The 14,986-nt window shown below is 42.3% G+C and overlaps 2 protein-coding genes across 2 annotated transcripts in view; one reads left to right on the plus strand and one right to left on the minus strand.

Annotated features, from left to right (window-relative positions):
• LOC118418694 (cholinesterase 1-like) overlaps window positions 1-4,172 on the plus strand; it is a 59,774-nt gene extending 55,602 nt beyond the window's left edge. The window contains exons 9-10 of the mRNA XM_035824746.1: window positions 507-603; window positions 2,303-4,172. Of these exons, the coding sequence (XP_035680639.1) occupies window positions 507-603; window positions 2,303-2,765 (560 nt within the window). The 3' untranslated portion in view covers window positions 2,766-4,172. The remainder of the gene's footprint in view (window positions 1-506; window positions 604-2,302) is intronic.
• Window positions 4,173-8,329: 4,157 nt separating this feature from the next.
• The window catches only part of LOC118418695 (carboxylesterase 1F-like), a 40,556-nt gene continuing 33,899 nt past the window's right edge, over window positions 8,330-14,986 (minus strand). The window contains exons 7-10 of the mRNA XM_035824747.1: window positions 13,413-13,603; window positions 11,733-11,865; window positions 10,888-10,999; window positions 8,330-9,838 (exon numbers count right to left, since the gene is read on the minus strand). Coding sequence (XP_035680640.1) covers window positions 9,388-9,838; window positions 10,888-10,999; window positions 11,733-11,865; window positions 13,413-13,603 — 887 coding nt within the window. The 3' untranslated portion in view covers window positions 8,330-9,387. The remainder of the gene's footprint in view (window positions 9,839-10,887; window positions 11,000-11,732; window positions 11,866-13,412; window positions 13,604-14,986) is intronic.

A 14,986-nucleotide genomic window follows, 5' to 3' on the forward strand; every position in this document is an offset into this window, starting at 1 on the left:
AGACAAATCTATCGCCGTCTGGTGCAAACAAGGGCGTCTTTCAATTGATTAAACCCACGATTTATGTTCCCATAAGGCTGGCATGGTTAGAAAAGAAATATCTGGAGCTTAGCTGTGTCATTTGTAATGTACAGAAGTCTGGATCTTTGACTTCACCTCGGCCATGACAATCCCCTCTCCAATTCCCGTTTCTGTGAATCGATCATTTGCATTTGTACCAATCCAGCTACACTCTTAGTTCTACTGTCTAAGTGGTAGCATATGTGGAGTTGATGCTTTACACACCTGGAGATCTTGATACACTTGCTGCAAAGTAAACTTCAAAGACCAGGTGCTATTCATAATGGGCAACCTTCACTTTTGCCTTGATGTCCTCGCCGCAAACGTCACTGCACTTCCAACCGTCCCTTGCGGCGAAAGCTCCAAACGTTCCAAGCCTGGCTTTGGTGTAACGATCCCCACCACCCGCCCACATATTTACCGTTTGCGCCTTTCCTCCCCCACAGACGTGTCCCTTATCTTCCCGGAGCAGCCGGCACGCGGGGCTGCGGCGGAGCTCAGCGCGGCAATCATGGACCTGGTGGGCAGCTTCGGCAGGACAGGGTGGGTATATGTCCTGGTGAGATGGGCGAGGAAGCGTCTTGCATGGCAGTCTCTCTCTCTCTGTACTCACATTTCTGAACATGTATCATCATTTTATAACGTTATTTTTCAATTACCAGCATCAGTATGATAGGATGGGGATGTCCTGGTGAGATGGACGGGGAAGCGTCTTGCATGGCAGTTTTAAGAGAACTCTGTGCTCAGATTTCTAAACATGCGTAATTATCATCATTTTAGAATGTTGTTTTTAATTACTAGCATCAGGATAAGTCTCAAAGTCTCAGGATGACAGGGTGAGTATGTCCTGCCTGGTGAAATGGGCGGGAAAACACTGACATCTCAGCTAAATTCCATTTCTATTAACTTTCATTGTTATAGTTTGCCACCAGCGGCATAGCTGGAAAAATCAGGCTACATTATTATATAGTAGTAGTTGTATTGTAGGTGTGCTTCATTAGATTGTAATTGCCATCTAAGCTGTTAGACTTGTTTTTTTCCCCATGTATGTATTTTGCATGTGACGGGATAATAGTGTGCACGATTTTGTATTACAAATGAGGGTTCACAATAAATAAGAACGCTTCAGCGCGGGACATTAAGAGTATAACCTTGTCCATTCGGATTTTCGGGTGGCAAACAATCGTTACTGCCCGTTGACATGGACACTGTGTCGACCTTTTTCCATCCACCCGAAGATCAGCTTGGAGATTAAGCAGAACTAGGTCATCCAGGAAGCAGCGCTCATATAGGGTAGTCTTAAACTATTGATTGTGTCCTTAGTTGATTGGAAATGACGGATCAATAGAGGTTGTCTTCCATACTCTGGATTAACTCCAAAAGCTGGACTTTGTAGGGATCTCATCAAGTTGATCGTCCGTAGGCTCCAATCTGACAACATTGCTGTAACGTTTGAGTCCGTGGAGATGGTCAAACATATCACAGGAGTTACGACTTTTTAATGACATTCTGCATTGCAGTCATTCAATTCCCATTGATCGGAAGGATCGCAGAATGAAGAGGAACGACTTCACAAACACCGGTTCATTGACTTTCTAATTACCAAATCTATTTCCATGTCACAACCCCCTGCCTTAATGTGTTCGGACATACGGCTGACTGGTCTTGAGGAAGGAAATTGGAAAACTTGCTCTGAAATAATGTGTGATTTGGGTCACATCCCCCGTTATTGGGGAGCACAATGGTTCTTCCAGGCCTTAACTATTGATTTGTAGCTTAAGATAGTATCCAGTTGCGTATTGTAGCTGACCTAATTTTGGATGAATGGGTAATGCATTTTCCCCGTGCAACAAAAGTGGGACCTGATAGGAACACTTTAGGGATAATGTAAATGTTTAAGATCCCCTTACCTATATAATAAAAGCGATCTATCTTTTCTCAGTAATGGTCTCGGTTGAATGGGTCCATACGTTTCCCTTGATTGCACTGATCCTACGGATTGCAGTAGTTAACCTACAAAAGCGTCGCTTTTGTATTCTTTTACGTAAAAACGTTGCACAATAAAATATGTCGGATGGACACAGGTACGAAGCATGTCATCAATACATAACACAAGCATAATGCTAGCTAAGTTTTGGAATATGCAATAATGTAAAAATAATCTACCTTGTATGGTGCATAAATAGTACTGTTTGTTTTAAAAGAAATAATGTTCTTGCTTTTTTGTCGTTTTCGCTCACAGCACGCCACAATGGGAGACTGAGAACCTCCATATATTCAGCCAAGAAGCACAGGATTTCCTGAAAATAGACAATATCAACGACACAAGGGAAGAGAATTTCCCAAGGAGAAAGCAAGTGACCTTCTGGAACAAGATCGTGCCCTCCCTCATCACTGCTGCCGAGAGGGCACAGAAAAACGCCGGGCCCACCAGCGCTTCGGACCGCGCGGTGCCCACGGTGCAGGCCCCTGATATCAGTTGGACAACGAAAGGGGTTATCATAGGGATCATGGTGATCGGCATCTTCCTTCCTGTCATGACACTGTTCTTCGTGCTGTACGTCATGGACTTCCGCAAACAGTGGCGGAAGAGAAAGCTTTCCAACAAGATGACGGACGAGAACAGGTACGCGCCCCCTCCAACCGTGGCTGCCAACGACAGGCCGCCGTACCCCCGATTCCAGATCACGGAGGACCAGGACTGAAGCAATCTTAACGTAGCGCCCTCTAGCGTCTGCAGTTGTTATTCCAGTCGACTCCACCATCTGTTAGTACAGGGTATATGATGTGGCGACTAGTGATGAAATCCTGCCCCTTTCGTTGTGTGACTTCTGTAGGTGTCTGATGTAAAAACTCGTAACAATGTAGATCGGTATTCCTGAATGTTTGATATGTTTTAAGCTTCCACGGATCTCCACAGAGTGTAGTTCATTAGAATGTCGCATGAAAAATTTCGACAAGTCCCTAGCACAATGGTATCACAACGCCCTCTTGCGTTTTCAGTTTGGTAACATGGTAGAAAGTATCAAAATTTCACAAACTAACCCTGAACATCCGTTTGGATGACATTGAAGCTTGAGGCTGTTACCGTACAAATGAAAAAGACAACCATATGAGCTATAACAATAGCCATTGTACCTACTTCACTAGTAGAGAACAGGGTCATTTACCCATGATATTCCTGGGTTCACAACATGATCAGCCAAAGTAAAATTGAGGACCTAATGTCAGAGTACTCTCCGCGTTTACCCCACCCTTTATTTATCTCCATGGAAACGATTTTTATGCCATACTGTTGGTGTAATACCTACAACACGTGAGACGTTGCAACACGTTGAGGTTTGTATCAGGAAACGTCAGGGTGTCGTGATTGTCATGTTCAATTCAATTCAAACAAAACGAACCCATGATACAAAGTCTCGTTGGAACACGCGTTGTCGTCATTTGAACCTGCAGGAGTAATAGTGACAGTATTGCCCTCTTCTTATGTCACAATCATATCTCTGTTGGCCCAAAAGATGATCATTGTGGTTTGCACAATATTTGATAGAAAAAAGTTCACAAAGTGTAGATCGACGTTACTGCTAGCCACGGGGCAAATGGTTACGAGAGTTTCCCAATCTAGTTCGATTTTACGAATGATGTAAATATATTCAGAAATGTAAATGTGTTGCTATAGTGACGATGTTGCTGTCAAGTTTGACATGCTAGGCTGGAGTGTCTTCGGGCGGCTATCTGCCGATTGTACATACTTCACGAGTGGTACTACATAAGCTGAAAATATTTTAGTGTAGTGTAAAACATCAGTGTATATAAAAGCCCGTGTATAACAGTGTAGCTATTGTGCGGAACTATAGTACATATATATATATATATATGCCTATTTCGGTACTCAGTTGGGCCTGTAACTCTTTCTACGAAACAGAATAGGGGGCCATATCTGCTTCACATGATATCTGCAAGTCTTTGTTTTCAGGATAATGCGCTATTCTTGCTTGCCTTGTTTTAGAATGACATTGTAGACAAATCCCGAAGTACTTAGATGACATTTGCTGAGCAAAACGCGTTGATGTCATATGCCCGTGTGTAATCAATGATGTACAAATGTACCATAACAACCGCAATGGCTTATCTGTTCATCTTTACACTCATGTAAAGGTCCTTGATGTATCCAAATCCATCACAGTACACTAACCTCTCGAAGGCTATGTATGTTTACTGATCGTACATGGTCTTATATATGATATTCATATACACTTGGTCATCCATGGAAGGTAATGTCTGTCTAGTTATCTTCTCTTGCATCCAGATGGCTGCTCTAATAGGATTACGTTTAGTCACGAAGTCTTTTGTGAGCACATATGGGATATTCCGAAAATGTTCTGTCTTCAAACATGGACATTCTGTTTCAATTACTGACCATTTAAGTTATCGTTGTTACAACATTAGATGCTATAATTATCTCAGTGATCATTCTTTATGACACATACCACAGAAAATGTTAAAATGTTAAGAGCCGTTCTGGTAGAAGTACTATAAATCCCATCTTTTGAGGGTTACTAGTATTAAACGTTCCTTTAATATAGGAAGGTTGGATGAGAAGGTTTGTAGGTTCTGCGATTCTGTACGGTATTGTGCAAGCAGAATGTGTATTGTGCAGCAGCTGCGTAAATATTTAGTAGATCAATTTGATAACAGAAGGAGTGTGGAGAACTCGTCATGGCTAAAAACTTCGTACGAAGGACATACCTTCTTGTTGAAAGATTTCAGGCATAACCGGCGAAACAAAATGTGATTATTTGTATTCCTGAGTAAGCTGCGTTACACAGGTAGAGAAATTCAGAGTGTTACAGTTGCTTTGTTTGAGGCAAATAGTTCCAAACTTATTAGGAATAACAGAAATCTTTGGTATACTACGCCAGAAAACTGATTTGTACGGTTGCCATTGGAGCTGGGTTTAGTTCTATTGCTTGTGAGTTGTAAGAGATATGCGAACGGGATTTCCTAATGAGACTATTTTTGTACAGAAGTGTGTTTGGACGCTTTGATGCGGCTGCAGTGACGCCGTTGTTGGTACGTTTTGATCTATGCATTGTTGTATGTACAGCACTGGAGAAGCCTCATGATTATGAATAAAAGAGCAGCAATACGTTAAATGTGTGTGATGATTGAGAACATAAGTTCGAAATGAAAATTATTTTGAAATGATGATCTATGCTATCACTATTTATAGCATATCATCGAGTTGATTGAGCACATCATAGAGGTTGTGAATCGACATCATCTGTGTATGGTGTTGAAGAAAGTGACTCGGATGAGTCGGATAATAGCAAAAAAGCCACAAAAAAATTGTCAGTTGTCCATTTTTTCCAATGAATATGATATGGAGATTGAATCGTTAACTTCAAAAGTAGAATTTTCTTTTACCCATTTAAACCCTATCAGTGCACGATTTGATTTCGCCATCCCCCTTCACAAAAACAAAAATTGCAATTTACGAAAAGCTGTTCTGTAAAATCGACTCAGTGCGATCATCAGGACTTGTTGAGTTACATGCACAATCAAAGCCTATCGTCAAAGAGCAATGAATTAAAAACAAGTAAACTTGTATGCGTCGGGCCGTCATTACGTCCATAATTACTTTATATTAGCAAGATGTATTAGAGCTGCTGCATTCATGTGGTAACCTTTAATTCCTTCCTTCTTCGTTGTCTCTGTAAAGATGAGGCGCGACAAGACGAACTATGGTGATGTTTATTATAGATTTTGTACATTTTCCCAAGTGCTTATATGAAAGCTGTGCACATAGACCACACACGAATATTACAATCCTCACAATTTTCTTACAAAAATACTTTCTCCATGTATGAAATGCACCAGTATGGTGCAAAGGCCATGTGCCCTTTCGTACATTCCTTCCGTGGATTCTGTTGAACACTGGAGCTCCTTAATTCTCATTTAAAGACTCGGGTATCTAAGAAATGTGCAAACTTAATGATCGTTAACACAAAGACATCCTGAATCATTCAAAGGATGTTCCTTAGAATCAATTGTTTTCCTTTGTTGCAAAACATTCACATTCATTCATTTCACGATGTCACTTCACCGTGGAAATAGTTGTCAATTTGACCCCAAAAAAAATACCGGATCAACAAATGCACCTTACTCCCTCTCGCTAAAATTAAAATCACTCCAAAATCTATCAGTGAGAGAGAGAGCGCATTCTTCGGTATGATACTTTTAAAATCTAGTTTTGCGATTGTTCTGACTTTGCCTGCAGAAATTTAAACCTATCTTGCATATAAACTCGGATCCAACTGTACACAATGCATCTCTGTAAACTTTGTCATATCAAAATCAAGATCTCAGAAACCTGCAAGTAAATCAACTGAAAAGTAAAGAGATTCACGATTCTAACTTTGCATGTGCAACAAATACAATGTGGGTAATATGTCGAAATTGAAGCTCCTAATTTTCAAACATTTTTTTTATCTCGACCATTGTCTCGTTTTGCATAACAATGTCCAGACGTATAATCCTTTGTCTCACTGGCCTTCACCTTTGACATATGCATTTTGCTGCACATGCGTACTTAAAATCGTCATCCTCCTTATAGTACAGAAAGATACGTAACTTTGGTGGGCTAGTCCGTGTGGATGATGACGAAGGGCATTGCACGCTGGGCACATGTGGCAACGTCTGTGGCAGCACTTCAGCTCATACACTGGGGGATCCATGTTGCATTCCATGGGATAGCATGTTCGTAAATTCCACAGCCATCTCAAGCTAGCTTCTCCTGAGGGATGAACGACTGAAGTCCTTCCAATCAGTACATGCTTGTTTTTAAGCCGTACGTCATGGTGGTACTCATTTTTTCTATACAGGTGCCCATCGTGCAACGCGCCCAAGGGTACCTGTGATGTTTGGACATCTATGAGCCTGCCTAGTCCTCTTTGAGAATTATGCTTCCATCGATTCAACATACGGCTGTACATCATCATGTGTGCCTCTTGAATGGGTCTATCCATTCTTAATCCGGTAGGGGGCGTTCATGACACACCGGAAGGATTTGGACAGGCATTCAGGCAACATAACCGAGAGAAAACACTTCAAACTTTACAAACGGATACCGTCTGAAAAGAGGAAGCAAGAACATATCTACATCACTGACCGCCCAATATTACCGACGTCATGATAATGAATGTTCTTCTTTAGGAACTGCAAATGTTGAAGTTAGTGATACCGCTATAACTTTACTGGCTTGAATGCGCCATTCTTTAATTTTCTGTTCATTTATCATGTAAAAATGTTGCGCAATAACATACATTTCAGGCATTACGAAAATTTCTTTTTTTTTTCAGGGGCACGAAAACTTATTTTCATTTACATCCAAAAGCTTAATCACAGTCTCCATAACGGAATCAAAAGGCTCCATTCTGAATTGTAATTTTTCGTTGAGAAGATGGACTAAAAGCATGATTATCCTTTCAGTGCTTTCCACAAAACGTGACAAATCGACGCATAACATACCTTCAAGTCCACAACACAGGGTACCGTATGATACAGTACGATATGGAGTCACCTTTGTAGCACAAAATAGTACATTTGGTACCTAACAATAGATACAATGTACAGAAACCCACACAATATGCAGAAACCCACGGAACAAAAGCATTGTCGGTTAGTACGGTCGACGTGAGTAAACTGTAGCACTGCCATTTCTTTGTCTGTAAATGACGGGACAAGAAATTTCTGTCGATGAGCCAATCCCGCTGATTTCCGCTTCACAACTCAGCCCGTGAGAATTAAAGAGATCTGCTATAATTTCAGTTGTGATTTGCGGGGAAGCTATACTCGTCGAAATGAACATCTAAAACATTGCCAAGGTTCTAAAACAGAACGTTACCATTCAAATGGTGTCGGTGACAAAGTTTTGAGTCACAGCAGCTAAGGATCCAGCTGTTGGACAAAGATGATTGGAGGAAGGAGGAAGATTATGAAGCAATAATGATGTTCGACTTGATTTTCGATGTGTAAGATTTCTTTTTCTGGTTACCTGTGCTCTGTGTATGTTCCTTCTGATCTTAAGAACTATGGATCTCTAGGTCCCGCTCTCCGTGACAAAGTGTGATTTAGTGTAAATCAAATGAGTAAAGTAAACCCAACATAGTTTCCCACGCTATTCCACGCAAGTTCTTGTAACGGTTTGAATGCTTAGTAAAGCTGCATCTAATGGTATGTACTGGAAGGATTTACATTAAATACGTAATTCGTAATTCCAACTAAGTTGTATTGTGAAGCAGTCATATACAGACAAAGTGATGGCAGCTCAATCGTCCCTTCAACCGTCCGTGTGTAAGACGTCTGTACAGAATCGGGTGTATAGATACATCACTGATAACTTCTGTCTCTACGTAACAGTGTACAAATGTAGCTGGCAAGGTGCCGGCAATCTACTGTCTACTGGGACTGCAGAAGACCAGAATCTACTGCAGCCCTGTCATCACTCAGAGCCTCAAGGGGGGCCAGTATCAGCCGGGTTAGGACGGGTGACGGTCTCATCATGGCCTGTACAGATGAGCTCCCTGTCAGCAGGCTTCCCTCTGATCCGTCACCCGCCATCATCGCTGCTGAGGGAATCACTAAGCACGTCATAAGTCTGGGAACAGGGAGGGCTCCAGACAGAAATGAAACTTTGGCCAATCAATACTGGGTACTTTTTAGCACAGAGAACATTTTGGTACATGATTCAATTTGGCAGAATTGAAAGGCAAGTTCGCATCTTTTCTGATTATAGTATTGAAAAGCTGTCAACTAAAAGAAACAGACTTGCCTTTCACAAACGAAGAATAAGTGTCCTGTGCATACATAATGCCTGCTACACAAGCAGACTTGACAGATAGATATCGGCTGCTACTGCTGAGGGACACAATAAAACTACAACAGACCAATCAACTGTACATGTTCCCTTTGTTCCAAGTCTTTGGTGCTCTTTGATTCTCATCAAATGCCTCTCGAAATGTGCGTCTTTCCTGCCCTGAGTTCCTTCAGCCACGGAGGCCTATGAATGATCAAACCGTGCCAAATGTCGTGAGTGTACTTTCAACACAACCTCGTTTCCCTCCAGTCATCAGATCCAAGTTCTCAAAAGACGTGTTCTTTTCCGCATGAGCCTGCATACTCATCACTGGCTACAACTACAGACTCACACCACTGCACAAATCCACTGGCTTAGCGACATGTCCACGTCACTCGGGGCAAGCTCGTAACTGTCGTAAACGCGTGAGTATAGTTGATGGAGTTGGATGCCGTTTTGCGGCCGGCCCATCAGACGTCCTCGGACAGCTGGAGATGGTACGGTTTATCATTCACCTGTATTGTGGGCGGCGGCGCGTACCTGTGCTCATCGGACATTTGATACAGCAGCTTCCTGTTCCGCCGCTGCTGCTTGAAGTCGGCCACATACATGACGAAGAACGCCGTCATGACGGGCAGGAAGATCCCGACGACCATGATACCTATGATGATCCCCTTTGTGGTCCAGGTGATGTCGGGGGCCTCCTCGGTCGGCCGCGACGCTTTGGTCGGCTTGGTCGGCCTGGGAGCCCGCCGAGTCTTATCCACGACGCGCAGTAAGGAAGGAAACACTTCGTTCCAGAAGGTCACTTGTCTTCTGCGAGGATATCTGTCCATTTCAGCCTCCCCTCTGCCTATCTTCAAGTAGTCCTGCCTCCCTGCAGTAAATGTATTCATGGGCCGAGACTGCCATTTCGGCACCCTGCAGGATACAGCACAGAACATATGTCAGTCGGTACATGCGTCATTGAGTTATTGCTGTTGGAATGACATTTTACACTCACACAAGGCGTGCACAGAACTTTATCCAGGATATTGCTGTTGAGCCCTCAGAACATCCACACAAAGACCGCAAAATACCTAACATGTCGCTCTCTGACGCACGTTACGCGGATTTTACCGAGAAATTGATGTCCTAATCTCTTCGTTTTGACAACGTTAAGAGCTTGGATTTGCACGCGTCTTCTCGTCAATATCACAGAATCCTAAAATGTCTGCCGAAGTCATACACTAAACCTTGTGAGGCTGAATCATACAATCACACACAGCTGTCGTAATTTTTTCGTCAATAGTTGTATTCTCCGGAGGAAGAGAACAACCTTTCTTGCTTTAATGGACTCACTAGCTATGGACAAAAAAGTTATGTTTGACCACAAATCAAACGTAAATTCCATAAGGACGTTTGCTGCGGATTTACCATAAGGCAATTTGGGGGAGATGTTTTATTGCCTTGTCATCGTGGCAGTCTGAGCATGGCTGATAACTTGTTATAGCATCGTCATAGCATCACACAAAGACAGACGTGACCGCAATGAACTCTCCACCTCGTTCCCCGCGGTGCATCATGGGCGTTAAACGTCCATGATGGTTCGACATCCAGGTAAAAATATAAGATGAACAAAGTGACACTCAATAAAGAAACGGCTGAAGTTTCCAATTCTTATCCAGTTTCTTGAGTAACTATCTGTTATCTTAGATTGGTTCAGTGTCTGCCATCTTCTTGACAGCGTGCAGATGATTAATGTACGTCGTTGCACCCTATGCCGTGCGGTTTTCAGCCGACCGGACAGGCCCCAAACAAAGATGTGCGACAACAAATTCGGTCACGAGAATGTTACGGTCATGAGAACGACACGTTAACGACGGCACAATTAGCCGTGAATTTTCTTGTCAAGAGCTGTCCTATCCTTTATACTTATTTAGATTCATGAATGTTGACTGTCACGAAGTTGCGGGAGAAGGAACAATTACCCTTTTCTGATGAAGCTCCCGAATAAATCGGCAAGTCTCAGCCGGAGAATCTGCTCCCTCTGTGTCAGTTGACCCCCAGTAGAGGCAGGGGAGAAGACGAGGAAGACGTCATCTGTACAAACATCGGAAACAAGAGACCAACTCATCTTCAATGCCAGATACCTCAGGCAAATAGCAGAACTGAGTCATTGACACCATTAGGAACGTACACATACAAAACTAAAGACGGCAGGGAACAGCGAGGAGAAATGAAAAGAGCGGGGGCAGAAAGGATCACTACACAATCAGGCGAACTCAAATACTTCATGCTTAATATAATCAATACACATCGGCAGGTTCGCACGGGAGGTACAACCTGATGCCCACACGGACCATTACAAATAAATAGGTGTCAAATATCATACAGTTTAATTGAAACTATCAATGATGAAGCCCTTCTGTGCCCGGGGGGTGCTGTGGAAACAATATATGTGAAATTTATCATTTGACTCTTCCTGAAAACAATTTGAAAGTTTTCTGTTATATCCACAGTTCCATGGGCGCCTCATGAAAGTTAACGTCATCACTCTTAACCAATGATAGTATTACCACTGACAGTGTCATCGATCATGGACAACAGCAGCAATCTATCTCAAAACGCAGTAGATGTCCTTATACATTATTGGCTCTAACTTGAAGTACATGGCACATATCCTCCCCCATGTGATCGTGAGGACGTCGACAATAACAATTTCCTCTAACTTGTCCACGGGTTTAAACAGCTTCTACCTGTGTATTTCTACGGTTGATGGTTATTCTCATGTATAGCGTGACGTGGACGTTGGCATGTAGTTTTAGTGATGTACCTTTCATGGACGTTCTTCTGTCGCCATAGGTAGTAGGATATCTGTACTGGTACACGTAGGAGGGGAGATCCAGCGCCGTCATGCGCTCAGCGGAGAATACTGCAGGCGCCACGAAGAGCGCGTCACTAATGGCCTGAATGGGACGGCACAAATCCGAGATCTGATTACATTTACATTACAGCAAACAGACATTTTTACAGATGAATGTGTCTACAGATGAACCAGTATTCATTCATCTCGTGTAAAGTACATAACCAGACAGGACAGTGTCGGTGTGTAGGTAACGTAATATAACTGTATGACTCTCAGGCTCACCGAGAAAAAATACGAGTAACAGACATTTCCACAGATGAAAATGTCTACAGATAAACAAGTACCCATTTATGTCGTAAAAAGTACATAACCAGAGAGGACAGTGTCAGTGTGTAGGTAACGCAGTATGGCTCTCAGACTCACCGAGAAAAATACGAGTAACAAATAAAATGTCAGACAACATTTACCATGGAAAGAAAACTCTGTCTCATGTACTATATACTAACTAATGTTACATGCACGTGTGTACATTGTACATCGACAATGTACATACAATTTTTCAATCCCCTTGATTGAAAAGGGGGTAACCTTCTCAATGAATTAAAGCGGTGGTGGTCTGATATTCATTCACATACATCTGATACGATTTTGATAGTTCCTTTATTACGCCATGTCAGACAAACAAAAATATAAAAGCATCTAGTTTCTTGAGGCCGAAAATGTCTGGGACAGGAACAGCGACTGTAACCACACTGGGGTATTCTGTGAATCTCATTATCACTAACCCCAGTTACCCCAGTATAAGGACTGTTCCGACAAACAAGACTAATGCAGTAGTAACGTAGGAAGTATATATACACTGACGCCTGCTTCATCACTGATATACATATGTGTCTACACTTTCCAAGCGTCTCGACACAAGGTCATTGCAGGTCAAGCAGTAACAATAGTTCAATATTGGAAATCCGCAGATTCTAGCGCAAACAAATCATCGTGTTACTCATCGGAAAATCAATAAGATTAGCAGATCATTCAAGGCTACGTGCACGGCTCTATCGATCCACTTTACAGGACCGCCGCGTCTGTTAACTACAGGGACATTCAGATTGGACTCAACCTGATACTTGCGTGACTCCTATCAAACATTTATCCCTTTATTGACCACTCGATGTCTGGTCATACCTACAAATCAAGTACAATGTACCCTCTGATTGAGCCACAGATGTAGAAAGTTTCCTAAACGATTGAAATTGAAATTGACTTTTACCTTTGGGACTGTAAAGCAGTAGCTCAGACGAGTTCTTTGAAATGTGAATCATTGTTGCGGGTTAGGGGAAGCCATTATGCCTTTCGATGGACCCATCAACACCAATGCATGCTATACAATGCAGCACGCATAGTTGAGATACTTATCTGGAAAGAGAGGTGCGTTGTGGAGAAGGCTCCAGTGCAAGCATTTTTGTCCACGGCTCGAGTATCTTTTCACACACACACACACACACACACACACACACACACACACACACACACACACACACTGGTGGTCCTGTCAAGGCAGTGTCCAAATATAATAATCACGGTGTAACACTGAATTGCCGACGAACATTCAAACATTACTTGAAATAAAGTAGTGAAAGAAAGCCGTACCTGTATGTAGTTGTCTGTTGTTGTGAACCTGTCGCCAGCCTGAGACCAGTTGGTGTACTGATAAGTGACTAGGGAGGCTAGCTCCGGCGGTGCGTACGGACTGAGGTCCTTCAGGAAGACGTCCATGTGGTGGTGGAAGTCCTTGTCGCTCATCCCGCCGTCCATGGCGACAGGTCCGCTGCCTGGATCAGCTGCGGAATCGTGGATAGTGTCATGTTGGTTAAAATGCAACTGTAGTTTTTTTTATTTTTTTATTATAGAAGACAAACCCATTAAATAGCTTAAAAAGAAATACATTTAGATTCGACGTTATTTCTCTTTGGATTTATTAGTAAATCTCATTTTCCTTCTCTGTTAATTATACAATTATGTATACAACAGCTTAACTTTGTTTGCAATTAGGCCACGGGCATGAATGTGCAAATACATTATATCTTTATTGCAATAGTCCTTAAGTTTCATAATTTATTTTATGAGGAAAATCAATGTTAAAGGCGTTTTCTATTATAGGACCCAAGTACATGTAAGATATGTAGTTGGTGGCAGGTACCTGGTGACTACCAGATACTAATCATGCAAAAAAGTCCTTACGTTTCATAATTAATGCAAAAGTTCCACAATTCTTCTTAGAAAATGAGTGTACTGTCAACACTGTGACCTAAAACCTTAATTAAAGGTTTACATAAGCTAGCATAGATTACTATATGTAGATGTGAATGGTATTGTGCATGACCAAGATATTTCATGTAGATATGATGTCTCCGAACGCTGCTGTGGTTCGCTGAACACACATCAGCTTCCAGAAGACGATGAGTTGAGCATCTCGTATCGAAATCTACGTTCAGTACTCCAGGTGTACTTTCCACATCTTAAGATCAATGCAAAACGATGGGGATCAGTAGCTATCTGTTCTATGGTTATGCCACAAGTACTATTCAGAGGTAGACCCAGAGGAAATATCTTCTGCTGGAAGAAAATGACTTGAGGTCCTCATTTGAGTTTGTTGACGTCATTTTCACATCTCCCAGGAATGGATGTAATTATAGATGAATCAAAACTTCCACCCAGAGTCCGACATGTGTTTCGGTGCTGATTGAACGTAGCAATTCTGTTTGGTGTATTCTACGTTGTCAGGTCAGTATTACTACTGCTTTTTCATCTCTTGAGACAACAGTTTCGGATGTTACTGTCAGGGGCAGCCATATCTCAAAGCTTAGGAGAAACTCTCTATTACTCCTTACCATGATCTCATTTAAGCTCCTCAACGTTTAATGAGTTGAGTATCTCGTAACCAATATCTGCCCTAAGCCTCTGTGGGTAACACTTCACTGCTCCCCGCAAATTGCTGCCGCAACGCTCATCGACTTCTCCATTCCAAGATAAGAAAGGTATTTTCCCAATCTGATTCCAATCCTCAAAATAAATACCATGCAATGAGGGTCAACTGGTTGGGGCGGTGCTCAATCGTCAGCACGATGATGCTCGGTGATGTGTCGTGGGAACTTCATCTTAGATAAGTCTCCCATATCCATCACTTATGAAGGTGAAGATGTATCATAACATTTCTGTATTGA

The sequence above is a fragment of the Branchiostoma floridae genome, chromosome 6, assembly GCF_000003815.2.
Source record: "Branchiostoma floridae strain S238N-H82 chromosome 6, Bfl_VNyyK, whole genome shotgun sequence".
NCBI classification, from domain to species: domain Eukaryota; kingdom Metazoa; phylum Chordata; class Leptocardii; order Amphioxiformes; family Branchiostomatidae; genus Branchiostoma; species Branchiostoma floridae.